Source organism: Phoca vitulina, unplaced genomic scaffold, assembly GCF_004348235.1.
Source record: "Phoca vitulina isolate PV1807 unplaced genomic scaffold, GSC_HSeal_1.0 scaffold81, whole genome shotgun sequence".
NCBI classification, from domain to species: domain Eukaryota; kingdom Metazoa; phylum Chordata; class Mammalia; order Carnivora; family Phocidae; genus Phoca; species Phoca vitulina.
In genome coordinates, this window is record NW_022589784.1 from 4,636,877 (window position 1) to 4,664,447 (window position 27,571).

At 57.4% G+C, this 27,571-nt stretch overlaps 3 protein-coding genes across 5 annotated transcripts; 1 reads left to right on the top strand and 2 right to left on the bottom strand.

Moving 5' to 3' along the window:
* Positions 1-649: 649 nt before the first annotated feature.
* On the bottom strand, positions 650-13,784 carry SLC25A23 (solute carrier family 25 member 23). 3 transcript variants are annotated; one of them, XM_032394703.1, is made up of 11 exons: positions 13,477-13,783; positions 12,218-12,344; positions 11,549-11,636; positions 11,137-11,248; positions 9,912-10,070; positions 9,674-9,826; positions 9,400-9,507; positions 8,288-8,455; positions 4,721-4,871; positions 3,496-3,676; positions 650-1,025 (listed from the first exon to the last, which is right to left on the bottom strand). In XM_032394703.1, exons 1-11 carry the CDS (start codon positions 13,630-13,632, stop codon positions 989-991), a joined length of 1,440 nt encoding a protein of 479 aa, XP_032250594.1. In that variant the 5' UTR covers positions 13,633-13,783; the 3' UTR covers positions 650-988. The 3 variants fall into 3 exon arrangements, with proteins under 3 accessions (XP_032250594.1, XP_032250595.1, XP_032250593.1); XM_032394702.1 differs by lacking the exon at positions 650-1,025 and adding an exon at positions 1,713-3,114 and having other exon boundaries at positions 13,477-13,784; XM_032394704.1 differs by lacking the exon at positions 3,496-3,676.
* A 2,605-nt stretch (positions 13,785-16,389) lies between these two features.
* On the top strand, positions 16,390-18,648 carry CRB3 (crumbs cell polarity complex component 3). Its single transcript, XM_032394649.1, has 4 exons — positions 16,390-16,452; positions 16,675-16,850; positions 17,611-17,684; positions 18,005-18,648. The coding sequence occupies exons 2-4, from the start codon at positions 16,769-16,771 to the stop codon at positions 18,209-18,211; spliced, it is 363 nt and encodes a 120-aa protein (XP_032250540.1). The 5' UTR covers positions 16,390-16,452; positions 16,675-16,768; the 3' UTR covers positions 18,212-18,648.
* A 376-nt stretch (positions 18,649-19,024) lies between these two features.
* On the bottom strand, positions 19,025-27,484 carry DENND1C (DENN domain containing 1C). The gene is made up of 23 exons (XM_032394647.1): positions 27,380-27,484; positions 26,151-26,215; positions 26,026-26,069; positions 25,852-25,901; positions 25,506-25,625; positions 25,352-25,421; positions 25,099-25,173; positions 24,925-24,990; positions 24,784-24,837; positions 24,562-24,672; positions 23,674-23,774; positions 23,523-23,568; positions 23,293-23,394; positions 23,079-23,204; positions 22,562-22,666; positions 21,665-21,755; positions 21,538-21,578; positions 21,244-21,315; positions 20,596-20,640; positions 20,421-20,528; positions 20,141-20,208; positions 19,782-19,989; positions 19,025-19,683 (listed from the first exon to the last, which is right to left on the bottom strand). The coding sequence occupies exons 1-23, from the start codon at positions 27,394-27,396 to the stop codon at positions 19,069-19,071; spliced, it is 2,400 nt and encodes a 799-aa protein (XP_032250538.1). The 5' UTR covers positions 27,397-27,484; the 3' UTR covers positions 19,025-19,068.
* Positions 27,485-27,571: the final 87 nt, after the last annotated feature.

Below are 27,571 nucleotides of genomic sequence, written 5' to 3' on the forward strand. Positions count from 1 at the left end.
AAAAAAAAAAAATGTAAACTCTGCTTCCCCACTTTATTTTTATCTATAGTGCCTTTGCTTTCTACCTGGCTACACATTCACTCACGTGTGTTATTTATTGTTTGTCGCTCTCCACTGGAATGTGGGGTCTATGAGAGCAATGATTGTTGTGTGTTTCACAAAACCGGGTCTGGCACAAAGCAGGTGTCTGGTAAATAGATGATGAGTAAGTGAGGGAGATAACGCATCAAAGGGCTTAGCACAGAGCCAGCGTATGGAGTACTTGCTCAATAAATGTAAGTTCTTTTCCCTTTAAAGATGTCAGTGATAACATCCCCTATTTTGTGGGTGGGGAGACTCAGAGAAAAGCAGTCTGTGTGATATCACACCACATGTCAGTTCCTGAGGCCCAAACGGTGTAATGGGATGTAAGAAGGTGGACAAGAAAATAGTGGTTGACTGGCCTGATTAAATCAAAGTGGTAACACTCTGTGCTGGGATGACTGAAGTAAAATTAGGAATGCCAATTCCTTGTTGGTAGCTGTGTATATCGCAGATGATTTCTCTGGGGGCATGACCCGGAAATCGTCATATCCTTTGACCCAGCAATCCCGCTTCTGGGAATATGATCCTCAGGACATAATTCAAAGGAAGTAAAGATACGAAATAGTTAGCAAGGCTTAAGTCCATCTTTGAGTGTGTGGAAAATCATATCTATGTAGGCGCATGCGTATCAGTTAGCCACTGCTGCCTAAGAAATTACCCCAATGGTAGCAGCTGAAAACACAAGATGGTGACAGGAACAATTTTGGTCATTTGAAGACAGGCAGAAATCGGACCGATTGGGTCTACGAGCCGAGGAACGCTGTGTGCCGGCAACTGCCAGAAGCCGGAAGAGGCGGGAAGGATCCTCCCCTACAGTCTTCAGAGGGTCGTAGCCTGCTGACGCTTTGCTTTCAGACTTCTAGCCTTCAGAACTGGCGGACAATAAATTCCTCTTGTTTTTTATTCACCATAGCCAATGGTGGAAGCAAGCCAAGTGTCCACTGATGGATGAATGAATGAATAAACAAAATATGGTCCATCCACACACTGGAATATTATTCAGCCTTAAAGAGGAAGGACATCCTGACACCTGCCACGACGTGGAGGGACCCCGAAGACACTGCTCAGTGAGAGGAGCCAGACCCAGAAGGACACATCCCGCAGGACCCCAGTCCCAGGAGGTCCCCAGAGGAGTCCCATCCACACAGACAGACAGGAGAGAGTGGGAGCCAGGGCTGGGGCAGGGGGTGGGGAGTCTGTGCTTCATGGGGACAGAGTCTCCGTGTGGGGAGATGGAAAGTTCTGGAAACGGAGGGTGGGGGTGGCTGCAGGACAGGATGAGTGTGCTCAACTGAGCTGTGCCCTTGAAAATGGTTAAGATGGTGAATTGTATGTGATGTCTAGTTTACCACAATAAAAAATTATATCAGTCTAAAAACTGTGTCATTTTAAGCCCCCGGTCTGTGGTAATTTGTTACAGCAGCCCTGGGAAACAAATATCCTTATGTAATTAGAATACAGGAAAAATAAAAAGGGCCCATGAATGTGGGCTTTTCCCTGCCCCCACTTCACAGCTACGGAAACCGAGGAAGTCACTTCCTGGTCTCCTGGCACTGTGTGCAACAGAGGATGGCCCTTAGTTTGAGGTGGTCCCACATCGACCCACCCCCTTTCAGTAAAAACCACAATGAAAGAGCTTAGAAAGTGTATTCCTTTTGTTCTTTTCCTTTGAAATAACACACACAGGCGGGGAGGTGGGACACGGTGTAGGTGGGGGCAGGTGGAAGCCACGGGGGGGGGGGGGGTCCTCCAGCCCCCCAAACAACCCAGTTGCTCTTTTGTAGTCCTTTCATGGGGTTCCCCAAGGACTTGGGAGGAGTGATGGGAGGGGTCCCCCAATTATGCTAAGCTCAGAACCCAACTCTAAAGTGCAGAATGTACAGGGCCGTGGGGGGTGCTGCGGGCTCGGGTTATCTGACGGGGAGGAATGTCTGCTCCTCTCTAGTAGAAAAATAGACCTGGAGTGAGTTTGGGGGATTTGGCTTGTTTTGCATAATTGGACGCTTGGCTCCAGGGAAGGCTAGTCTGTGTAGACTTGCTCTGGGCTCCCAACTCTGAAGCCTGGGGAAGAGACTGAGGTGTGCTTGGGGAGAGTCTCCTTAACGTGTCCCCGGCCTCAGACTGACCCCTTGCCAGCCCCCAGGAAAGAGCGACCGGAGGTTATCATCAGCCTAAACGTGGGAAGGGAACGGAAGACACCGCAGAGCATTGTGGGGAGCATTGGGGGGGGGGGCGGTTTCCCCACAGACCAGAGGTGCAGCCATGCTGGGCAGGTGGTGGGGGTATCGAGGCTCTGTCTAGGCTGTGGGAGGGGGGGCATCTCCTTCCCCAGCTGCCAGCTTCTAGCCGTCCGTGTCAGGACTGATGGCAAGTCCCACGGGTTTTCTGGAAGCAGGAGGCCAGGACCTAGGCTTCCCACAGGCTCTTTAGACCCCGGGCTTTGTGTCATGGGCAGAGGGCCCTGGGCTCTGGGGTGTGTCTGGGACAGGGGCACGGGGGGATCCAGGATGCTGTGATGGGTCTATTGGGATCTATTTAGACTTGAAGTCTGAGCATTCAGGATCCAGTGCCTGGGAGGATTCTGGTCAGAATCCAGAGGTTAAGGGGCTGGGATCCAGTGCTTGGAAGGGGGGGGGGTCTACCTCCTATGGGTGAGGTTTCAGCTTCCAGTGCCTGCGGTGAAGGGATTTGGGGTCCAACAGCCGCAGTCGCTGGGACCCACTCGCTCTGCCGTTGGGCTCACATTGTGGATTTAGGAGCCAGGATCCAGCCGGTCAGGGCTTGGGAATCCGAGATCCGGTGGTTGGGGGTTGAGGGTGTAGTGGTTGAAATATAGGGAATCCAGTAGTCAAAGCAGAGGGATCCGGGACTCAGTGTCAAGGTAAAGGAATTCAGGAATCCAGTAGTTGGGGTGAGGGGATCTGGGATCCAGTGGCTGGGGCCCCGGGATCTAGGCATTGCATTGTCGGGATCCGGTGGCTGAGGCTTCTTGATATCCAGAATCCAGTGGTGGAGCTTGGAGATCCAGGGCTGGAAGCATGGGGATCTGGGATCCGCCAGTGGTTTTGGGGATCTAGGACCCAGTGCTGGATCTGGGGCCTGAGGGAGCTGGGGTCTGGGTGTTTAGGTATGGTGATGTGTGCTCCTGTGATTGGGTTATCAGGATCCATTAGTTGGGTTGTGGGGCATCCCATGGTTAAGTCATAGAGGTCCAGGACCCCGTGTGTTGGGGGGGCCAGTACATGTGATATGGGGGTGTAGGACCCAGTGGGTAAAGTGTGGGGATCCTGCGATTGGTATAGGGAGCCCTGGGATCCATTGGCTGGGCCATCAGTCTCCAGTGGCTGAGGTGTGGGGGATGTCATGATTGGGGTGAGGGATCTGGGGTGGGTCAGGCTCTGGGTCCCTCACCTGGACGTGACCCCCAGGGCCTGCTTCATGTTCTCGTAGACCACATAGGAGATGCTCACAGCCGGGATAACCTTCATGAAGTTGGGGGCAATGCCCCGGTAGAGGCCCCACACGCCCTCCTGGGACAGGATGTGACGGAGCAGACCCAGCATGGAGAGCTGGGGGGCGCCCTCGATGGAGGCTGGGGGGGGGCGGGGAGGCCAGGTGAGGCGAGAGGGCCCCTCTTACTTCCCCCTCCTACTCCCCAGGGCTGGGCCTGTGGCCGTTGCAGCACGAGGGAGGAGGGTTAGCTTAGTGAGACCTACTACTCAGAATCGGGACTTCTCCTGGCTCTGGAAACGGCTGCTCACCTTTTCACCCCAGTCTTGAGGGCCCAAGTTTGGGGATGATTAGAAACAGAGAAGGTATATGTATGTGTGTGGTGGGAGAGGGTACAGACATTTCCTCTGCCAGGAACTCACTTCCCTGCCTCTTCTCCTAGCTCACTCTTCTCTGCCTTCCAACCTTCATGCCAAAGCAGGCTCTTCAGGGGAGCCCTGCTTGGTACCCCAGTCTAAGTCTGGCTCTTTCTCTTATCCTGCTTTCAACTCTAGATCCATACTTAATTGTGGAATGATTTATTCAGCATCTTGCTTCCTCTCCAGCCTGTGAGCTCTTGGAGGGCGAGAACCCAGGTTTATGCACTGATACACCCCCAGAGAAAATCACAGAACACAAATGCTAAAATTCCCAAGGAAACTCCCGAAACAGATTCAGGAATGTGTGTGTGTGTGTGTGTGTGTGTGTGTGTGTGTTTTGGTGGGGGGAGAACCCATAAAAGAAACCTACGAGGAAAACAATAAACCCATACCCAGCCTGCCCCCCACCCCCCTGTACCCGGATCTTCCCTCGCCTTGCCTTCCTCACTGTAATCCAGCCTTGCAAATCAGAGCTCAAGTTAGCAGCCCTCCCAGCTAAGCCTGCTAGGGCACTCTTCCAGTACTCGCTGCATCTGCTCTCCTCGCTCGGTGGGGCGGGTAGGGGGGTGGGAAAGGGCTCCCGTTCCAGTGTCACAGATGGGTACACTGAGGCCCAGAGAAAGGTAGGGACTTTAGTGAAGGCCATCCAAATCCAGAAGGATCCCAGCTGGGGACCTTGCCTAGCCAGGAGGAGGAGCTGGGGATGGGGAGGTGGGGCCCCAGTGGTGATGTTCTCTCCCCGCGCCATCCTCCCGCCCAGGCCTCACCTTGGGCCTGCATGCGGGTCCGGACCAGGGCCAGGGGGTAGCTGGCTATCTGGCCACAGGTGCTGGAGATGGTGCCACAGGCCAGGAGCACGAGGATGCCTGGGTCGGCCGAGTCATGGTTATAATGCTGGAGCCACCGGTTCTTCAGGGTCTGGTGGGGGCGAGGAAGAGAGTAGAGTGTGGGTTGGATCGGAATTGGGTAACACCATGCATGACCCTGGCTTCGGAGGCCCCGCTGGCTGGTCTCTGCACCCCCCGATGGCTGGTACTAGCTGAGCGCTCGGTGCCTCCCAGGTGCCCCACGAGCTCGGTACCTGCGTCCTGTCACTCAGGCCTCACCTTGACCCTCTATGGTATGTGGGAGGACAGCGCCCCCCTTCTGCCCATGCCCTTGTCCTTGGGAATATGGTATCTCATGCAGCAAAAGGGACTTTGCAGTTGAGATTAAGTTAAGGACCTTGAGATGGGGCATGATCCTAGACTATCCAGGCAGGTCCGATGTCATCGCGAGGCTCCTTATAAGAGTCAGAGGAGAGGGGATAATAGAGGCAGAGGTGGGGGACGGGTTGGAAGATGCTGTGCGGCGGGCTCTGAAGATGGACAACGGGCTCACCGGCCGAGGCAAACGGGCAGCTGCTAGAGAAGGGGGAAGATAAGGCAACAGCTTCTCCCCTGCAGCCTCCGGAAGAAAGGCAGCCCCGCCAACAGCTTGATGTTAGCCCGCTGAGCCCCATCTTGGACTTCGGACTTTCAAAACGATGAGATAGCGAACGTGCGCTGTTTTAAACCCCTAAGGTTGTGGTCATTCGTTACAGCAGCCGTAGGAAACTAATACGCTCTCCAATGTGGACACGCCACCCGTATCCTATTCAACTCAAATCAGCTGACTCCCAACTGCCAGCATCCACAGCTCTGCCTGAGGACTCTTGCTGGACCCAGGTAAGGCTGCTCTGAGCCCCCCCCCCCCCCCCCCCAGCAGCGAGCAGCAGACAACTGACTTGGTGTATCAATACCCCAGCTCCCTTGCGTCTTGTGGGGAGGGGCACATTCTATGCTGCCTCCAGAGGCCCCCCACCGGGACTGAGCTCCATCTGCCCCCCATGATAACTTGCTTGATAACATGCCCTTATGGGTTCGATGGCATCCCCCCAAAAGGTATATTGGGGTCCTAACCCCCAGGACCTCAGATTGTGACCTTATCTGCAAATAGAGTCTTTGCAGGTGTGGAGAGTTAGGATGAGGTCATCCTGGAGTCGGGTGGGCCCTTAAGCAAACATGACCTATGTCCTCATAAGAAGAGGAGATACAGAGACAGAGACACACAGCGGGGAAGACAGCCACACGGTGACAGAGGCAGAAATTGCAGGGATGCCCCTTGCTGGAAGGGGCAAGGAAGGATGTCCCTCTAAGGTTTAGGAGGGAGTGTGGCCCTGCCGACACCTTGAGTTTAGACTCCAGCCTCCGGGACTGTGACAGTAAATGTCTGTTGCTTTCAGCCCCCCACAGTTTGCAGTACTTTGTTAGGCAGCCCTAGGGAACGAATGCTCCTTTTATTTTGGTTACCTTACCTTCCTGCCAAACCACGTGCTCTCACATCCCTGCTTCCAGAGGACCTCAGACTAAGACAAATACCACCACCATCTCCATTTCATTGACAAGAAGATGAGGCTCCAGGGAAGTTACTTATCCATAGCCACAGAATAAGGGTGGGAGTCAACATTCAGAGCCACACTGGAGTCCAGAGTGGTGCACTTGGTTTTTCGGGCAGCCAATCCCCATGAAGCCTCTCTGCGAGGACCTTCTTTCTTGCTCTGGGACTGGGATGGCTCCTAGGTTTCATTTCCCATGTCACTTCCCACCCCTTGGTAACAGGTGCCCGGAAGTGTGTGGAGAGGGACTCAGGGCTGGGATAGATTAGTGATATCCAGGCTGGGCAAGGAGTGGGCGCCTTGGAAGCAAGTGTTCACCATTATTGCCTTGCAATTTTAAGAGCCTTCTTTGGGGGCTGGAGCAGGATTTGCCAAATAGGTGTTGAATGGGTGTTTAAGAGGTGTTCTGTTGAAAAGAAGTTCTGAAGACTGCGTAAGCATGGCCAACACTGGGCCAAAAAACAAAACAAAACAAATCAAAAAAACACACCAAAAACCAAAACCCAGTGAAATCGCTTTTCTGCAGACTTCTCAGAGCCTTTAAGGGACTAACATAGATTTTGAAACTCCAAGAGGGCACAGGCTTTCTCAAACCACTTAGACCTCCCAGCTCCCTTTTTGGGTGAAGAATGGATCAAATAAAGTTCGGTCTAATTTCTTCTCATAGCCCCCAGTGGCTGAGTCTTGCACTTAGGAAAAACCAGCCACATCACTGAGCTCTTGCTGACTCTTCGGTTCCTTCCAGCCACTCAAGACTTGCACTCCTCCAACAGGCCAAATCCAGTGCTGCTTCTGGAGCTGCGCTCTCTGCACCCTCTGCCTTGTTTCACACGGCCTTGCTCATCGCCTCTCAGGGGCCTGCCTCAACCCCCTCCTGCCCACTGTTACTTTCAATTACACATCCTGTTTTACCCTCTTCTGAGAACTTAGCAGGATCTGAAACTACTTGTTGGCCCGTGGACTGACTTCCTTGCTCATTGGAGTGGGTGCCCCAGGAAAGCGAGGACTGCGTTGTTTTTATTTAATGCTGTCCCCGTACCTTGGGATGCTCAGTAAACTGTTGCTGAGTGAGCAAGTGAATGACTGAGCAAGTGAGTGAATGAGTGGTGGTCTTGTCTCATGTGGCCACCCAGGTGCTGGGTGCTGGGTAAGTCAGGGACGGATGGCAGGTGCGGAGTGTTGGAGATGAGGACCGGCTGCATCATTTTGCGAGGCCCAGGGCAAAATAAAAATATGTAAGGTCCCTCGTCCAAAGATGATTAGGGATTTCAAGACGGCAACAGCAGGGCATTAAACCAAGAGCCAGGCCCTCTGAGCATGGGGCCCTTGGCGACTGAACTGGCCCCCTGCCTGTGAAGCTAGCCCTGTCCTGGACACACAGACTTTGGGGGATGCCTGGGGACATCTGGGGCTGTGCTACTTGGAAGAACTTGGCAATCCCACCAGGAGAAGAGAAAAATCATGACCCTTGGAAGAGAAGTCAACCCCCCCCCCCCCATTTCTGCCTCTCTTGATAAAGGCCCTGAGATGCTGGCCATGGGGTGTGGTTTCTATGAAATGGGCAGGCCCTGAAGAAGACTTTGGCCGGCTCCAGTACATGCTCTGGGGAGACAGGCATCTCTGAAGCTCACATTCACTTTCTCCCATGATTCTGTGAGCTACGGTGGTCCCTGATCTTCCTGGGTTCCCAAGGCCCAGCAAGGCTGAACTGCACACAGAAGTGGGAAGAATTCTCACAGTGGTAAAAGTGAAAGAGTTGGGGAATCCAACAGCTGAAGGGGTTCCCCAGGATCCCAAGGCCCATGGCGCTTCTCCACCCCTAGCTATGGAGGTTCACTGAGTCAACCCTATGGGAAAGGGGTGTCCCATGGGCAAATCCCAGAGGGGAGAGAAAAGGGGGGGCGGGCTGCCCACAGACCTCATAGACGGCCAGGTCGATGCCCGCGTAGGGAATGATGCCCAGCACATTGGGCAGGTAGCCGCGGTAGAAGGCGCGGGGCCCCTCTCGCTCCAGGATCTGCCACGCACAGTCCAGCAGCCCCTTGTACTGGCCTGTCCGGCGCAGGGTCAGCCGTGTCTTCAGCACCTGGGGAGGACCCCGGTTATCCCTGGGAAAACTGCTTCCAGAAACACCACACCCAGCAGTGAAGACACCTAGAAACAGCTACTCCTAGAAGGATCTACCCTGGCAATACCTGAATTTAACAAACCAGTTACTCTAGAATCTTTCGCTATCCTCAAATCTCTATACCTCGAAATGGTTACATCTCTCAGAGTTGCATGGCGGCCACTGTGGTCTCCCAATATCTTGCTCCCATCCCCCCTTAATAATAGAAACTATAATTTTCAGCAAGCACACAGCCACTCACTTTCCCTACATATATGGCCATGTGACTAAGTCTTAGCCAATGAAACAGCAGGAGAACAGGCATGTGTGACTCTCAGAAAGTATTTTTAAAGGCAGGGAGGTGGTTCCTTCCTTTGTCTATTCTTCCTTATTGACTGGAATATGGATGTGATGACTGGAGCACACGCAGCCATTTTGGTCCATGAGGTGGGTGTTACATTCTAAAGTGCTGGAACAAGACAGAGGGAAGGAACCAAGGTCTCTAACACTTTGAAGCCACCATACTTGCCCTGAACTGCTTACCTCAGACTTCATTTATGTGATTTGAGCTTTCCATCACTCAGAATCCTGACACACTGCACAACCTGAAACCTGAAATAATTCCCCTGGGAACAAACAGCCTGGAAATCAGTATCCTTACAAGAGTCATGTCCATAAACAGCTGGCCCCACAGTTGCTGCCTAAATCGTTATGATCAACACCACCACCGTCCCTAGAAGTCACATCTCAAATTGCAATGCCCATGCAGACTACACATGAAACGGCATTGCTCTAATGAGCCCCAGTCCAAATTAGGGAGAGGCAAAGTTACAATACCAATGCCTATCACACCACGGAGTAACGTGGTTATTGCAAGCCCCTCACCCTGCAAAAGGGCCTCGGCCAGAGTCCCTCCTTCTCACCTCCATGGGGTAAATGATGGTTTGGGCCGTGGCACCAGCCAGGGAGCCAGCCACAAAGCGCTCCTGCACGTGCAGTGTCTCCTGCTGCCCCCGAATGGCCCGCTTGATCTGAAAGTGGGAGACACAGAGGTGGACAGGACCTCAGGTCGTCCTGCTGTGGGCACCACCCAGGGGAGCAGATGTCCACTCCTGGGGGTCCTGCGGACATCCCCCACCCCCAAGCCAATCCCACCAGCCCTCACATCTAGCTCACATCTCCCACACCTGCCCCCACCTGCTCATAGGCCATGAACTTGATAGCCGACTCAGGTGCAATCTTGAGCACGTTAATCCCATTGCCACGCCACAGGGAGCGCATGCCCCCCTCTCGGATCATGCTCTTTAGGCCCCCCAGGATGTTTAGTTTGTTGGTCTTGGAGGCGTGGACCTGCGTGGGGAGATAAGGTGGTTTTGGGGTCCCCTTCTGGGGCCCAGGCCTAGGAGAGGGGGTGGGTCTTTCCGGGGCCCCTCACCTGCATGAAGACCTTGAGGCGGTCCAGAGGGGCCGTGCCCGTCCGCGAAACAGCACCTGCCACTGCACCTGCCACCAGCTGCTTCCACCACATGCCGGTCAGCTTCTCTTGCTCTGAAAACTCATCAGGGACAGTCAGGCACTCACCAATGTCCAAGACCTGAGGAGGCAGGGACTGGGGTGTCACACCATCATAGGGGCAGGGAGATGTACCTCAGCCCTAAATGAGAGTGTCTCCCTCATGAGTCCCAGGACACTCAGAGCATCCACCAATAAATCTCACTTGGAGAGCCCAGGAGATCCCTCTTGGAACCCTACCAGATCCCAGCAGAACATCCAACCTGACTCCCATGTAGGATCCCAATATCCCTCCTGGGCACCTCCACCAAATCCCACCAAAGGAGCCTACCCAAGCATCTACCATATAAAGATTCCTTCCAGAGCTGATCAGATCCCTCTGAAGGATCGCACCCAAGAATCTCCCACATAAGGATTCCAGAAGATCCCTCCAGGGCCACACAAGATCCCACCAGGGACCTGCCATATAAGGAGACCAGTGGATCCCTCCCAGGGCCTCAGCAGATCCCACACGGAATCTGTCCCCAGGGATCATCCCTCCCCTAGAATCCACCTATAGACTTCCCAACCAAGTCTCTCATGGATCCCCAGGGTGGGAATGTCTGGATCTCCCAAGAGAATCTCACCAGATCCCACAAGTGGATTCCCCTACAGATGCCATCAAATGCTACTGGAAGCATCAATCAGAGATTCCCACCCAGAAGCGGGGGAATTAGAGCACCTCCTCCCCCAACTTCCAGTAGATCTCAGTGGATTTTCCAAAGAAGGTGGCTTTCTAATGAGTCCTTTCAGCAGCAGACCATTTACTGAGGCAAAAAGAAGCCAGCAGAAGGGGAGCTGTGGGTGGAGGCTGGAGGCTGGGTGCCCTGTCTGGCGAGCTCTTCCTTCCCTGTGCTCCCATCTCCCACAGTCTGCCCCCAGGACCCCACCCCAAAGTCAGGTCTGAAGGGCTCCAGCCAGATCACAGACCTCCCCCAATGGGTCCCCAGTCCTGTGAGCCTGATCAGAGGAAGAGAGGACTAGAGTGTCATCCCTTGGCTGTTCCCAGTGGCTCTTCCTTCTCAAGACTCCTGACCCAGCCCCTCCATGCCCAGGGGAAACCAGAGCAAGGCCCAGCCACCACGCTAGGAAAGCTGCCCCCACCTCACCGTAGAATGTTTCCAGAAATAGACCACATCCTCCACATTCTCCAGTGAATGCAACAGGAAGTGGTCGCGCCATTCCTGCCAGTCGATGGTCATCGTGCCGTCTCGGTCCATGCTGGGGGTGCAGGGCAAGGTAGGGATAGAATCAGTGCAGGGGCTGGGCAGGGGGTGTAGGAGTGAGGTTCAGCTGGTTTGGGGGTGGACTGACTTCCTGTGCGCTGAGAGCTCGCCATTTTACAAAGGGGAAAACTGAGGCTCTGAGAAGTGAAGCATCTGGTCCAGGATCTGCCTGACTCCCAAGCCCACCCCTCAGCTCCACCTGCCCTGGGATTGGGTCTGGGGCCTAGAGACTCAAGGTGGCCAAGGGGCCCTGGGGAACTGAGTTACCTGGGATTCTGGACCCCCAGTTATTCACCTGTGCAGAATTTTCTCTGCTTGCTCCAGCGAGATGGAAATGCCTAGGGCTCGGAAACTCTGCTGGATCTCAGACACATCGATATGACCTGGGGAGGGGACCAGAAAAGGGTGTGCATGGGGGGACCCTGGAGCCCAGGTATAGTACAGCTCAGAATGGGGATGGTCTAGGAAGACCAGGGGATCCAGGAACCCAGGAACCCAGGAACCCAGGATGAGATTTGCAGCAGGGTTGGGGGGGGGGTCACTGACCCACTGGGATTAGAGAGGTGGAACTGGGCAATGTTGGGGGGGTTCCTCTGCTCCATGAATGAATGAAAAAATGAATCCAGGGATAATTATGGGGGTCCTTATGCCATAGGGGATTGAGAGGCAATATTAAGGACCCAGAAGAGGCTATGGGGGGTGTCTCTGCCTCATAGGGAATCCAGCGGCAATATGGGGCATCTCTGTGTCCCTTAGAAACTTAAGGGTAATAATAGGGGTCGCATCCCAGAAGGGAAAGGAGGTGGGATGGGCCCACGGGCCCAACCACCTAGCTGGGGGGTGAGGAGAACTCCCAAAATAGCTTGTGAGTCATCAGGGAGAAGTGGCCCTCCCCCTCCTAGCAGTGCCAGTTCTAACCCCATTGGTGTCTCCAGGGCCCCCGCAGCCCATCCCTGGGTCGTACCATCCTGATTCCGGTCCAGACTGTGGAACAGAAGCAACAGGCGCTGTTCCCGCTCCTGCAAGTAGCGGGAAAACTCCTCCAGGTCCAGCCCACCACCTGGGTCAGCGTCACTCTCAGGGGAGATGCCCTGGCAAGGGGGAAGGGACGAGGGAGCTCCAGGAGGCTGCTCCCAATCTGCAGGGGGCATGACAAGCTTAGGGCCCAGGAACTCAGAGCCCCCAGCACCTAAGGGGAAGTCACCCCGCCATCCGCCAGCTCACTTCTCAGCAATATGCCCAAGGCCACCGTAGGTCTACGAGCTGGAAAGCAGTTGTCCAGTTTGCCTGGCAAGCAAACTGAGGCTCTCCAAGGTCGAGTAACTTTTTCAAGGTTACAGAACTGGGAAGTGGTAGGTAGCCTTGGGCTCTTGTCTCTGAAAGCCTGTCTTCCCAGCTGTCTCTTAAAAAAACCCTGTCCATATGGCAGTTTCAGGAGCTCCCCTTAGAGACAGCTCTCGGCACTGTGGGGCAATGAGAGATCTAAGCTGAGCCCCCACCAGGCCTCTGGTTTCCCACCTGGAAAGTGGGAGGTTGTCCTGGAGGTCTCAGGATGCTGTGGAGAGAGACACTCCAGGGGCATCTGGGGCTAGAGGTGTAGGGGACACCTGCAAGTATAGCCAAGCAAGTTCCTGCTTTGCTATATCCCATGCTGAGGGTGGCCTCGGACAGGATTGGGTACCGGGCTCGGGTAGCCTGGGGCATTAAGCCAGGCCCTCCGGGGGGGGGGGGGGGGGGAGGGCAGGCCTGGGAAATGTAAACGTAGAGAGGCTGGGCAGCCGGCTGGGAGGGCAATGTATGCCCGGAGGAGGGGGGTAGGATGGGAAAGGGTGTGTCTCCTGAGACACAGGGCAGGGTATGTCTTGGATGGGCAAAGAGTTCAGAGGAGGGTGTGTCCGGGGCAGTGGGCAGGAGAGCGGATCGGCTCCTTTCGCTGGCAAGACATCCCCCACCCTCGAGGCACCGGCGAGTGGGTTGGGGACCGGCGGTTGGCAGCTGAACTGCAGGCCTGGAGCCTCCGTGGCTCTGTCTGGGCGAACCCGTTAGGCCCAGACCCGCGGGGCAGGGGGCAGGGGACGGAGACGCCCAGGCTGGGCACCCGCACTGGAGTGCAGCCACAGGCAGTCCCCGGCTGCGGCGGCGGCGCTCCATTCAGGGGCTCGGGTTACCGGCGCCCGCAGGGCCGGAGCGCCGCGCGCCAGGCTGGGGTCCCGGCGGGGGTACCTGTTGGGTGTCGCGGTTCGGCTCGCCCCCGCCCAGCCGGGCCAGTCCCTGGCGCAACTCGCGCACATCCACGCGGCCATCCTTGTTACTATCCAGCTCCTCGAAGAGGCGACCCCAGCGCTGCCTCCGCTCCGCATCGCCCGGGCCCCCCCGCATGGCGCCCGCCGGGGGGGGGAGGGGAGGCCCGGCGGTGGCGGCCTCGGTGGGGGCTTCGCGGCTCCCCCTCCCCCCCGCGGCCCCGCAGGGCCAGCTCCGCGGCCACTGCCACCGCAGCCTCCGCGCTGCCCGCCCGGCTCTGGCACTTGCAGGAGGCGGTGACTGCTAGCCGTCGCCGCCCGCGCCAGAACTTGCGTCTCCTCCCCCCCAACCCGCTTGCGGGGGGAGGAGGCTGGAGGCGGAGCTGCGGGTGTGGGGCGGAATGTCGGGATGCTTTGGTAGTGCACAGGAAGCACCAGAGTTCATTCTGGGGAGGGGGGCTAGAGAGGTCAATGGTCTCAACTCTGCTTTCAGAGTTCCGTCTTGCGTGCCTCGGTTTACCCTCTGTCCAAGGGCGCGCAGTAGAGGGATATCAGGGATTTGGTTTCGTAATCCCTTTCCACTTGACCTCCCTCCCCTACGATTTCTCTTTAGGCGCTAAAGTTCTCGTTTTTCCCAGACATGCTCAAGAACCAACCTTACATCATCTAGCCCTCCATCTGCCCGCGCGCTCATTTCACATTCCCCACTCGCCCACAGAAACAGAAAATCAGGAAGCTGTGCTTTCTCCCTGAAACCCTGCATCCCGCCCGCCAGCCTTCCTTTTCGGTCCCACTCAGACTGGGAAACGGAAGATCAACGTGCGGGTTGGCTGCAAAGTCGGTTTCCTATTGGCCAGAGCTGCCTGAGCTGCGCCCGCCCGCCCCACCTGGGCGGGGCTTCCGCGGCGGCCCTGCGCTGCCTTGGGCCCCGGCGGCTTCGGGCTGGCTGGGCAGTCTTAAAGAGGCCGCGGCCTGATCCAGTCGCTGGGCTGACTGCTCTCTCCAGACCAACCTGCGGATCTCAGTGTCGCAGGCGCGAGTGCCGGTGAAGACCGGGAAGCCGAGCGCTGGAGGCGGGGCACCAGCCTGTCGTGCTCGCTGCACCTGCCGAAAGTCCCTCCCACTAATTTCGGGCGCAGTTTCTTGAGTCACCATTAGGGGGAGGGGCGGCCAGACCACTTGGCGAAAAATAATAACAACTAACATTGATTCACGGCGTTGCACAATCCAGGCCTTTTACTCACCCCTCGCGTCATCCTCGCCAAAACCCTATAAGGTAGGTGGGACTGGCTTTCCCACTTCACAGATGAGGAAACAGAAGGTTAAACTGCTCTACCCAGGCCACATGCCCAGTAAGCGGCAAAGCGGGGATTTAACCAGACCTGGAATTTTTACCCATCGCTCTATACTCTAAAAGTGATTCATTTCCCCTTAACCATTACTCTTCACCCTAGAGTCCCCAGGGGGTGGAGGTCTTATTATCACCGTCCTTTATCGAAAAGTACAGCCTCACTGAGGGCACGTTTAGTTTTGCCCAAACAGGTGTGCTCAAACACACCTGTGAGTCCCAGACAAATGGCCTCTTGGGGAGGTCCTAGTGGCCAGTGGCCCAGATGGCCTCTTAGAGGTCCCCTCACAGATGTTTTCTTTCTTGCAGGTGCCCCACAACATGGGGGATACAGATGTTTTCCCAGAGAAATGCCCCAAACAGGCATTTTCTCACAAATACATCCCTGACAGGTGGGCCTCAATTCACATGAGCCTCTGTCCTGCCCACCCCCCCACTGAAGCTCCCAGGTGCTTCAATAGGAGTGTGCCTCATGCACATGTTGTCAGGTCTTTTTTCATTCGATCTCAATTCCATGCAGATGTTCCTCATACGAGGCTATTTCCTTCATTTCACAGGTGTCTTTCTCAACAGAAATCCACCCAGGAATGCATTATACAGCTCCCCTCTGCCCCCACACGTAGGTATGTTGCAGTTAAGTATACACCCGTCTGGGCACGTTTCCATATACCTGGGTCCTATAAGGTGTACTAAAATGCAGGTGTGTCTCGTACAGGTCTTTCCAATACATTTCCACACAGGAATTCCTCATACAAGAGTTGTTCCATTTCGGGCGCCTGGGTGGCTCAGTTGGTTAAGCGACTGCCTTCGGCTCAGGTCATGATCCTGGAGTCCCTGGATCGAGTCCCGCATCGGGCTCCCTGCTCGGCAGGGAGTCTGCTTCTCCCTCTCCCGCTCCCCCCTCTCATGCTCTCTCTCTCAAATAAATAAATAAAATCTTTAAAAAAAAAAAAAAAAAAAAAGAGTTGTTCCATTTCATGGGTGAGCCATGCAGATGCGTTTCCAAAGCAAATGTATCCTACACCAGAGTGCCTCAGTCGGGTGTTTGTTATAATGCGGGTGTGTTCTATACACCTGTTTTCCACACAGGTGTGCTTCCATTCAGCTCTACACCAGATAGATGTGGTTCAATGCAGATGTCTCCCATAGGTGTTCTTACATATCCACGCAAATGTCTTCTATACAGGTTGGCTCCCAGGCAGGTGTGTACCACACGGGTGTGTCTTTATTAAGGGCCTGCCCCAGACAGGCGTGCCCCATGCACCAGTGTCTCCATGCCCGGTTTGTCTCCACACTTGTGCGATCCTACAGATGTGCCCGCAATATAGGTGGGAGGTCCCTCTTACACCTGCGCGCTTGCGCCCCTTTTTACTCTTCGGTATCGTAGAGTTGGGTCCCGGGCGCGGTCCCACCCCCGTTTGGCTCCGCCCTCTCGCTTAGGCTCAGGTGCATAAGCCGGAAGTGTGCTCCTCTCCCAGGTGAGTGACTAAACTTTCCGGGTCACGTGAGCGGGCGGAGCTGGAGGAGTCCGAGCTACCGACGGACGCACCGAGGGTTCGAGCCAGGGACCCGGACCGGGAACCTGAGCAAGGTCGAGGACGGCTGGGCCAGGTAGGGAGGTAGGACGCGCGGCTTGGCCTGCCACCCCTTCCCCCCTTCCGCTTCCCTTTCCCCAGCCCAGGAACGCGCCGCCTCGAGTTAATCTTTAATCTCTGACCTCTGGCGGCGGGGGCGGGGCGGGACTGCGGGGTGCCCTGGGCGGGTCATCCCTCCCCTGGGCCTGCGCCCGGGTCTAGCCCCCTCCCCCACGCCACTCTCTTTCTCCCGCCCCAGGTGCCGGCTCGCAGGTACCCCCGGCCCGAGATGCGGTAGAAGCAGCGCGCGCGAGAAGCCCGGTCCCCGGTGCCACCAGCCCGTCGCCCGGCCCATGGCGAGCCCCGGCCTGGGGCTGCTTCTGGCGCTCGGCCCGCCGCTGCTGCCGGCCCGCTGGGGCCGGGCCTGGGGGCAAAGTAGGTACCGGCTAGAGGTTGGGGGGGCGCGGGGCGGGGCTTAGAAGCGCGGGTTACCTGGGCCCTGGAGAAGTCAAGAACTGGGGAGCGGTCATGGGATACCTTGAGAGGAATCTACAGGGTCGGTCAGGGGTAGGGGCTTCCTTGGACGATTGGAGTTGGTGTAGAATTCCTGAGTTCCTGAGGAAGGCGGAATTGTGGGCTGGGGAGAGGAGCCTGTGTACCTGAGTCTCAGTGTGGTTGAAGTGTTTTGAGCGGACTGGGAGCCAGGAGGAGGCCTGCCTGGGCGGAGGCCTCTGATCCCAGGTTGACCAGGCTGGTCATAGGTGTGGACCCAACCATTTAGTCCTTCTATTTCAGTTTCTGGAGCCTGGGGGGGAGGTGTGAGTCAGACACTCCAGGGAAACGCAGGATCCACCCAGATCCCTAAGGGCCGAGGGAGGGCTGGAGAGGTGGTGGGGGGAGGGCAGGGTCCGGCTTCCAGACACCATCCATTATAGCAGACCCCAACTCAGCACAAACTGCAAACTCCTGTAGGCTGATTGCTCACTGCTGGGCTTTGCTGGGTTGGGGGTGGCTAAAGGAGCAGAAACGACTGGGCCAGCCCCTGCATGCAGGGCACCCACAGTCTCTACCAGAATGGAAGACTCAGAAAAGCAGAGTTCTAACTGAGAGATGCCCAAGGAAGGTGCATTTGTGCCAAGATGGGAAGGATAGATAAAGATTAATTTGTCCTCTCTACCCGCCCCCCCCCTCACAGCGCTGGACCCCCCTATAAATGAGAACGGCACCATTACACCCTCTGACCCAGGCTCTGGCTCCAATGGGGCCCTGGTGAGTTGGGGTTTTATGCAGGAGGAGGGCAACAGCAATGTTACTCAGGTATCCCACATGAAGCAGGTGAAGGGGCCCAGACTCCCAGAGGTGGCAGGTGCTTGGGAGGGGGATCCCAGGCATGGCAGGTGGGAGCCTGGGAGCCCCACATGTGATTGATGGGAATCGGGAATCCTGGATGGAGGTACCATACCCCCAAAAATGGCAGGCGTTGTGGGGTGGGAGGTTGGGGGGGGGGCATTAGGAGCCCTGGATGCTTCTCAGGTGAGGGTGGACAGAATCTCCTGGCTCAGGTGGGCAACCTGTCCCCTCTACTGCAGTCTCAGGCTGCCATCACTGCCATCATTGTGGTCTTCTCCCTCCTGGCCGCCCTGCTTCTGGCCGTGGGGCTGGTGTTGCTGGTGCGAAAACTGCGTGAGAAGAGGCAGACAGAGGGCACCTACCGGCCCAGCAGCGAGGAGCAGGTGGGTGCCCGCGTGCCGCCGCCCCCCAACCTCAAGCTGCCGCCTGAGGAGCGGCTCATCTGAACGCTGGGGCCTGCTGCAGCTGCCACAACTGCCTAGGACCACCCAGTGCTCGCTCACACACAGCAGCTGCCACCAAGACAACAGCCTCTGATGGTCCAGGAGGACTTGGGGGGGCCACGGGGCACCTGCCTGGCAGGCTCGGTGAAGCATGCCGCCTCTGCTTGACTCTGCCTGCAGTTGGGGGTGCCGGGGCTGGGGGCCCGCCTCCGCGCTTGCTGCCCCATCTCCGCTCGGCCGTCTGTCCTGCTGCCACACAGGCCCGACAAATCCTCTCCTTTCTTTCAGTTCAACCATGCAGCCGAGGCCCGGGCTCCCCAGGACTCCAAGGAGACAGTGCGGGGCTGCCTGCCCATCTAGGTCTCCTTTTCTATCCATCTGCCTTGCTGTGTGACCTTGGGGGAAGGCAGAGCCCTCTCTGGGCAGTCAAACCTAGCCAGTGCTTAAGAATAGAAGGGAAGAAGGTGCTTTAAAGACTCTGTCCCTGAGGGTGAGGAAGAGTGTGCTGCTCACATTTTATATATATACATGCAGTCAGCAGTGAGATGTAATAAAACCTTTTTCTTCTTGAGCTGATGGGGGCAGGAATTAGTCTAGATGGAGGGAACAAACTCAGGACTCATAGGCTGTTGAGAGATGAATTGTAAGGTTGCAAGGATCCTAGGGCTGGGAGGGCTTCCTGGAAGGGAGGCGCTTCCAGCTGCACCTGAGAGCCAGCTGGAGGCTGCCCCAGGAGGAAGGTAGTGGATGGGGTACGTTTCTGAGCAGAGAGAGGGCCCCCAGATAAACTCACCAGGAAAACCAGCTTTGGGTTCTTGTGCTTTATTGAAGGATTGTGGTCTCCTACAGGACCCAGATTCTTAACCTTCAAAACACTTTTTAAGCTCAGCGACTCTGGGCCGGCTCCTAGCCTGGGGCTCCAGCCAGTCGTTGGCAGGTGCAGCAGGGGATCTGAGGGCTCCCAGCCCCTCCGGGAGCTGGAAGTGAGCATCCTCTGCCAGCAGGACCTCAGAGGGCTGGGATCTGGGGTTCTCTGGGGAACCAGGATCTGAGGAAGAATCAAGGGGTTGGGATGTCCAGGTAATATCCAAGTTGGGCTTTGTGGGGACCAGAAGTTGGGGGCTTTCTGGAGGGCTGGAGTGGGTGGGTGCTGTGGAGAGCTGGGCACAGGGGCTTTCCTGGGCTCTGGGATCTTCAGCTGCCTTGGGGGAAGTGGAGAGATGTAGGATTAGAAGACGGGACTCAGGGTCCCCTTGGCTGCTTGGGTCCGCAGAAGCTGGTGAGGACGGGGGTGGAAGGATGATTTCTTGGCTGGCCTCCAAGGCTGGCCGGGAAGTAGGGTCCTTTGAGGAGGTCATGGCATCCAAAGGCTGGAGGGTTTGCAGAGATGGCAGGTCGGCAGGTAGGGACAGGGGCTGAGGCTCTGGTGGTTTTTCCTCGTCTGGTTGCCATCTTGATCTTCCTGGTATGTCAGGCTGGGTAGGGGTGGGGAGATGGGCAAGTTGCTGGCCTTCAGATGCTGTAGGGGCTGGGAAGTCAGATGGGCCAGTGGGGGAGGACTAGGGGCTCTCACCAAGCTGAAGCAGCTGTCCGGGTCCCCTCTGTGGCAGCAGTCCAAGCTCTGGCTGGGCCGCAGGCTGCCCGTCCTGCTGGCTCCCATGCTCAGACTGTCCAGAATCTCACTCAGCAAATCCAGTTCTTCTCCGGACCCCAGGAAACTGTTGTCAAGAGCTTCCTCTGCGCATGGGTCCCGGGCATCCTCAGGGCTCAGAGCAGGTGCCCTGGGTAAGGATGGGCAGCCTCAGATGTCTGCCCAAGACCCCCGGTCCTGATTGGACTGCTCTGGAGGTTCTTGAGTTTAGGGACCATCCTCCCCATCAGTCCTGGCCTCCCACTTCCAACATTGCCGCCTCCCCAGCCTTTGAGCCTTACCCCTCCTCTAGGGACACAGAAGGTCTCTCCTCCAGCCGCCTTCTCCTGCTGGGGCGAAGGGGCCGGTTCTGCAAAGGACAGATTTGGAGGGCGGGGCTTCAGGAACTACAGAATCGGGTTTCTGGAGGAGGGTGAGTGTTAAGTGGGCACCACATACTGGGGTAGGTGAGCAGGTGAGTGAGATGTCTGGGTGGAGACAATGGGAGGAGGACTAGGTGGTAATTCCAGGTGTGAGCATTTGCGGTGGGGTGTGTGTGTGTGTGCGGGGGGACACACTTACCTTTCCAAAGTGCTGGGTGATAGGCAGGCGCTGCTGCAGACGATCTGAGCGGCTGGTTAGGGACAGGGCTCTCAGGGAACCCCCCCTTTGCAGGCCAGAGTTCCCATCCTAAGAAGAGGGTGGGTAAGCCAGGAGCCCCTTCTTCATTGCCCCAGCCATTGGCCACTGGTCTTACCTTGTACGTCAGAAGGCTCTGCACACCCTTCAAGCCGCTCTTGGCCTATGGAGGAGCCAAAAGAGAATTAGATTCCACGGTGATTTGACCCTGAGCATTTGAGAACTCAGCTCTCCATCCCGCAGGACAACTGTCTTGCCATCTGTTCACGTTTGTGCCTCACAGATGGTCACGGTTTTCCATGCACCACGTAAGAAGTCAACACAAACTCACCCCTTCCCTAATGCAAAAGGAGTATTCCTAGGGGACCATAACCACTGAATGAAATGGGGAGTGGCAAAAACGGAACATTGTAAAAATGTATCAGCATTCAAAAGCCAGGCAACTGAATAAAATCTAAGTTTGGAGCTGCAGACGTTGGCCACAGGAAACTTCTGGGACTGTAATGTCTGAAGACAAAACATGTTCACCAACGAATCTGGGTTGTCACTTTCAAATAGGGAAGCAATGATCCTGACAAAAATGAGTAGGTAAATGGAGAATAAAAGCCGGAAGACTTGTTAATGGTTTAATGCTGGTTCGGTTCTGATAAAAATGTTTGCACTTTAAATGGGGGGTTAAAATGTCCTGTCCCCATGAGGGTTTGAAATGTGCCTTGTCCCCTTGTCTTTGTCACCCCAGTAAGTGGCCTATCTAATGTAGCCTCACCGAGCGGTACATGTTTTTGACAGCTGGTTGGGTCTTGGCCTTGACCGAATGCAGGAGGGCACCACCACCTTTCTGGGGAGAGAGAATGGCAAGGGAGAGAGACTTGCTATCCTGGGGTTACCCCAGACTCCCCCTCCCCACCCCAGCTGTGTGATGCTGGACAAGCCCCTCTCCCTAGCCAAGTCTCAATTTCTTCACTTCTGTCTATAAATGTGCATAATGATGACCCTGGAGACTGTTCCGGAGCTAAGTTAATCCGATAATAAACACTAAACAAGTGTTCGGTGTTACTACCTTTAGGTTGTCTGCCCAGAGCTGGTAGGAGCGAAGAGTGCCTGCAATGAGGAGAGCTGGTCATGGCTGGTGGGCTGAGGCTGGGGTACCGGTGGGGCGGGGGTTCCGGCCTAGGCACAGGGCTCACCTGAGGCGGCGTCGCTGCAGGTGATCTCCTGCTCGAAGAGATCTGAGAAGCCCTCTCCTGTGTTCAGCTTCTCCAGTCGGCCTTCGATGAACTGGGGGTGGGCGAAGGGTCAGAAAGGGCTGCCACCAACACATCTGAATTCGAGGACTCAGGATTCTGCTGGCCCTACCCATGCAGAAGCCATCCCTGGCCCCTCCAGGGACTCACCCCTAGGACTCGGGAGTCTGGAGCCACCTCAGGAAGCCAGAAGCCCAACCCTCTCCCCCGCCACCCCAGTAAGGACCTGTCAGGGACCAGACCCCGCCCCTCATAGGGACCCGGAAGTCGGACTCTGACACTCCCGACCGGCTCCCCACTCCTTTCAGTGATCCTGGAAGAAGTCGACCTCACCTTCAGGGACCCGAGAACCCATCCCCGCACAGATGTGCCCTAGAGTTCTATCCACCTCCCAAGAACCCAGGAATCCGGCTCCACTTCTCCCCCGTGTCCCTGTAACCCGGGAATCCCCGCCCGCCTCCTCCCCCGCAAGGGGAGTGCACACTCGGGACACACCCCTTTCAGAGTCCCGCACGTACACCCACTCCCGCCCCGGATGCTCCATCCTTAGGGACCCAGGGATTTAATCCCACCTCAATCTCCCCAGGAACCTGGGAGTAGATCTTATCCCCCAGGAGTCAGGGGCTCCCATCTTTAGGGAAACGGTAGTGCAGTCATGCCTCCCCCACCCGGGGACCTTGAAGGGTGGGACCCCGCCGGACCGACTCTAGTCTCCCCTATAGGACTCAGGCTTCTGTCCCGGTAGCTCCGGCTCGCCCCCCAGGGACCCAGGATTTTCAGCTCCAGCCCCGCCCTAGCCCCGCCCCCGGCCTCGGCCCCGCCCCCACGGTTCTGGCGCACCTGTTTGAACAGCTGCAGGTGCACAGCCCGCCGATGGAAGGCCTGCAGGGGCGCCCCAGGCTTCTGGGCCAAGAAGGCTTCTTCGCTGAAGGTCACAGGCTGGCCCTAGAAGAAAGACCCTGAACTTCCCATCTGAACTTTCGTGGCTCTCCTGGACCCCAGCTATCTCCCTTATTTTATCATATGTCTATGCAGCAAACGTAAAATGGGACCATAATGGTATCTATCTCATCATACAGTTGTGAGCATTAAACGAGATATAGTGACAGTAAAACCTAGCATTCAGCGAGTGCTCCCGATGTGCTAGGCACTATGCAAACATTTTGCATATGCCCATTCACTGACTCACATGACCCTTTTGTGTGGGTACTAGTGGGATCCCATTTTGCAGATGAGCAAACAGAGGCACAGAGTAAGCACTCCATAAAGGCTAGGTATTATTATCATTAATTATTATTATTATTATTAATCCTTCAGGGACCCACGAGGCCTCTCCCTTGGCCTCCCCGCTGCTCACCGGGCTGCAGATGAGCGCATCGCGGTAACCCCCGAAGAGCAGGGCCTGGGCTTTGAGGAAGAGACGGGACACCCCTTCCCCCGGCGCCAGCGCAACCTTCCTTAGCTGAAGCCTCAGCAGGGACACCTGGGGGACAAGGGGAGGCTGTGAGCCGGCAGATGTGGGGCCTTGGCCTCCTCGGCGCGGCAGGAGCACAGAAGGGGGTCACACTGACCACGTCTGGGGGCAACGCTTGCACGTCGTCGAAGGGCGTCTCCAAGGTATTGGAGTCCACGTTCATCACCACGACCTCCTCCAGGGCTTTCTCCCGCACTCTCTGCGTCGGGGAGTGGGGGTGGGGACGGCCGCTCAGAGCCCGAGGATCTCTGGCGGGGGCGGTTATTTGGGGATGCAGGAGGAGGGGAATCCCGTCCGCCGCTGCGATCCCGGTCTGCTCCCACTCACCTCGGCGAGACTGGAGTGCACTCCGATGAGGTAGGGCATGGGCGCACTGCAGACGACCGAGGGGACAGGGTCATGCAGGCGCCGCCCCACAGTCTCCAGGACCCCAGGCCTCTTCCCCAAGTTCTGCTGCTCCCCGGTCCCCGCCCCTCACCAGCAGTAGTCTAGCAGATGCGGCGGCAGCGTGGGGATCAGTACGTGCTCCCAGTGCATGGGGTACAGGAGGGCGCAGGACGCGTGGACGCACGATGTCAGCTGGGGATACGTAGGGGGCCGTGGAGTCAAGGCCTGGACCCCACCCCCCGACCTCCCCCCACCCCCCGGCCTCCCCCCCTTCCCCAGCTTCAAGGACCCTCTTCTGGACGGTGGCTCTCCCGGCTCCATTTCCCACGTCCCCAGTCTCCTGTCCCTATCTCCCCCTCCTCGCCCCTTCCCCACCCACTACTGGGTAAGAGGTGAAAATTCAAATCCCTTTAGGAATCCTGTGAAGACCAAGAATTCGAGAAATTACAGTGTTTGGAGCTCGTGGGGCCACCACTCAGCAGGTCCCAGTCGCTCCCTTTAGGGGGCGGAGCTAATATGCAACCCTCCGGATCTCTCCCCTCAGGGGTAGAACAGCCCAGTAACTCCACCCTCAAGGAGGCGGAGCTAGAATTCAGCTCCCTTGGTCGCTAGGGGTGGAGCCGGCATTCGTCCTGCACTCGCGACCTCCGCCCTCCGCTTAGGGACGAAACTACAGTTTAGCGCTCCCCGATCCAACCCTCCAGAGGGGCGGAGCCAGTCTTGTTTCGGCCCCTAGTGGGTGGGGTCTGGACTAAGCGCTCCCAGAGAGGGGGCACTACAGCGCGGCCCACTCTGATTCCCCCCCCAGAAGGGCGGAGCCAGGATCCAGCTCAACTCTGATGTTCAAAGGGGCAGAGCCAGGACTTTGCCTCAAGTCTCGCCCAGTGGAATTAGAGCCAGGAATCCGCCCCGCGGTCCCGCCCCCCGAGGGGCGAAGCCAGGCCTTGGCCCCACCCCGGCCCGGCTGGCCCCGCCTCACGGTGCTCAGCTTGCTGGCGATCAGTAGGACCCTTCTTTCCGCCAGGAGCGCGGCGAACAGCCCCACGATGTTCTCGTCGGTCACCGCCACCACCAGCTCCGTTAGGTTCCTCTGAGGGTCGGAGAGAAGCGCTGGGCGCGAGGGACTGCAGGATCCGACAGCCCCCTCTGGGTTTCGGGACCTCTCCCCGCCCCCAGGACTCCCTCCCAGGTGTCCACTCACGTTCTCAGGAATGGATGGCAGGCGGCCGGAGTCGGGGGCTACGAAGCAGGAAAGCTGGTGGGGGGCGATGGGCGGGGGCACCGATCAGTCAGGGGTCGGCCTCACCTGGGTGCCCAACCTAACAGGGTCCCCGGTTCTCACCGGCCTGCTGTTCCCGGGAGCAGGGGGAGGGATGCTTTGTGCACTGGAGACTGTCACTCCGTTGCCCTGGGAGAGAGGTGTGGCTGTGTGGTCCTCAGGGCTGGGGTCCTCAGGGTTGGGGCGCCGCCTCCCCATCCACCCGAGGGGGTCACCCAGAAGCTGGGGGCTACTCACCAGCTCGATGGAGGCCTGAGTCCCAGGCAGGGGCTGCTGCAGCAGGCTTAGAAGAAATTCCTCGACCTCAGAGACCTGGGTGGGAGCGGGGTGTCTGAGCCAGGACGTGGGTTGGGGATTCTGACTGGGGCTGAGTGGTCTGGGAGGAGCCGAGGGTCTTAGGTCAGGCCTGGGGGTTCTGAGCCTGGCTGGGGGCTTGGGAGGGTAGGGCTGGGACTCCCACAGGAATAATAAGAAGGGGGACTGGTCTCACTTGGTCCTGGGCCAGGAGATCGCCCACTGTGTTCAGCAGCTTGTAGAACACCTCAAACCAAGGCAGGTAGCTGTGGGGAGAAGATATAGGTTCTATGAAGTACCCCTAGGCCAAGGCCCTTCCCACCCCCACCCCAGAGCCCCATACCCCACACCTGAGGATGCAGAGGCAACTGTGGGCACCAGCCCGGAGGTGGCAGAAACCAAATCGGCGGGTGCCGCTCAGGTCGGTGAGGGCGAAGGTGAAATGCTGTACCGCTGGGCTGGGGGGCTCCCTGCAGGTGGGAAAGGCTCTCAGAAACCTGAGGGTCCCAGCTCCCTGATCCGTCCCCCGCCAACACTCCTAGTACTGTGTCCACCAGTCTGAGGCTCTGGGTGTACAGGTTCTTAGTTGTCAGGGTCCCTGAGTGCCTGAGTCCCTGGGTCCCTGGTTGTTTGAATCCTGGGGGTCTCTGAGAGTTCTGAGTCCTGTGGTCCTTGAGTGTCTGCTTGCATCCGTACCTTTCCACATCAAAGGGGAAGCAGAATTTAGGCACTGTCTGCATGGCCTCCTGGGGATGGAGAGAAGCACACGCTGCTTGACCACCCAGGTCGGGCCCCACCCCTGGCCAAGACAGTCTCTTCCCCTAGGGGGACTGGCCCGGGTCCCGGGGAGCAAAGAGCCAGCCTGCATACCTGGTCCCTGAAGTCTGGGGGGAACTGCCGCAGGATGGGGGGATCTGCAGGAGAGCAGGCTTCTAAGTTCCGGGTCCCAGGCCCGTCCTCCATGTCCCCAGTCCCACCTGATGACCCCAACTCACCCTCCTGCAGGGAGGCAGGGCAGGCTGCTTCAAAGAACCAATCGAACATGGCAGGTGGATCTCCTCTGCGGGACAGGACATGTGGGACATGGCTTAGCGAGTCCAGGGGCTTGCTTCTGTGTATGTGGTCGTGTGTACGTGTGTCTGCAACTCTGCGTGTGTGTGTGAGACAGGTGCAAGTGCGTGTGGTGCCCTCAGTGACTTGCGGCAGTGTATATAGGTTGTGTGATGCAGTGTGAACAATGGTGTTGATTGTGTGTGCATGACTGAGCGGTATGGAGCAGAGTGTGAGCGTGACTGTGTGCGTGTGTCTGATTGTGTGCTGCGTGACCGGTGTGAGCGCTCAGGTGTGTGTGTGTGTGTGCATGACCTGTGTGAGCATGCAGGGGTGTGTGTGTGTGTTTGTGATTCTATCCGTGTCTGCCTGACTGTCCAGTGTCCAGTGGGAGTGGGAGTGTGTGCTACCAAGCCAGCGTGAGGATGAATAGCATCCGCAATTTCTTGCATGGCTGCGAGTGTGGCTGGGTCAGTGTGTGCGCATCCCTGCGCTCTTCCTGAGAGCGAGAGGCCCTGCCCATGTGTCTCTGTGTGGGAGACTTCATGGTACCCCAGGGGCTGACCCCAAATTTCTCATCAGAGCAAGGAGGGCCGCATGCCCTCGTACTTCTGTGAGCCCTGCACTCTCTGCCGTGCTCCCTCGTCCCCCACTCTGCCCACCCCACAGAGGATGCTGGGACTTGGACTCAGGGGGAGCAACAGTGAGACCTGAAGAGAGGCAGAGGACAGGATGGGGACTGGCTGCAGACACACACAGTCCCCGACACCCTGACACGGGAACCCCCAGCACTTCACCCTCATGCCCACGCGGTCCCACACAAGCGCCCGGGCACAAGGACCCACACAATCTTCTCTCACCTCCTCGTCCCCTGCTGGCCCCCCGAAGCCATGTTCCCCATCTCTCTGATACACCAAGAGGTGCCTGCTCAGAGTTACAGACTTAGGCAGAGCCGGAAGGAGAAAGAGAGAGAGAGAGGGGGAAGAGGGACTGCGAGTGGCCTGAGAGTCGAGTTCACACTGCAGGCCCGCTGAGAGACCTGCCCCAGACCCAGCCACCTGCCCTTGTGCCTCACGGCCCCTCCCGGGCCTGCCCTGGCCCAGCTCCCCTGGCCCCAGCCCAGGCCTGCTCTGGGAATCTTGGTCCAGAGAGTCGGGGAGGGTGCAGCTCTTACTCAGCTTTGGATCCCATGGTCCCTGCAGGGCCGCCGGCGGCGGCGGCGGCAGGGCCCTTGCCCCAGGGGTCCTGGGGGCCTGTGCTTGCGCAGGGCTGGGCCCTGAGCCCGCTCAACTTCCTGTGTGGCCGGGAGAGGAAGTTTGACGGGTGACGTCCCAGGAGGGAGGCCCCCGCCCCCACCCGCTGTGAG

Excerpts from the sequence above, each read along its gene's own strand:
- SLC25A23 (XM_032394702.1), bottom strand. The coding sequence starts at position 13,632 with ATGCGGGGGGGCCCGGGCGATGCGGAGCGGAGGCAGCGCTGGGGTCGC. Across the intron at positions 8,456-9,399 it reads CCATCATTTACCCCATGGAG|GTGCTGAAGACACGGCTGAC; the intron begins GTGAGAAGGAGG and ends GGTCCTCCCCAG. Across the intron at positions 3,115-3,495 it reads GCCCTGGGGGTCACGTCCAG|CCCTGGATCTCCAAGCTCCA; the intron begins GTGAGGGACCCA and ends CCATGCTTCCAG.
- CRB3 (XM_032394649.1), top strand. The coding sequence starts at position 16,769 with ATGGCGAGCCCCGGCCTGGGGCTGCTTCTGGCGCTCGGCCCGCCGCTG. Across the intron at positions 16,851-17,610 it reads GGGCCGGGCCTGGGGGCAAA|CGCTGGACCCCCCTATAAAT; the intron begins GTAGGTACCGGC and ends CCCCCCTCACAG. Across the intron at positions 17,685-18,004 it reads CTGGCTCCAATGGGGCCCTG|TCTCAGGCTGCCATCACTGC; the intron begins GTGAGTTGGGGT and ends CCTCTACTGCAG.
- DENND1C (XM_032394647.1), bottom strand. Across the intron at positions 25,626-25,851 it reads TTCCCCTTTGATGTGGAAAG|GGAGCCCCCCAGCCCAGCGG; the intron begins GTACGGATGCAA and ends TCCCACCTGCAG. Across the intron at positions 23,395-23,522 it reads TGCACTCCAGTCTCGCCGAG|AGAGTGCGGGAGAAAGCCCT; the intron begins GTGAGTGGGAGC and ends TCCCCGACGCAG.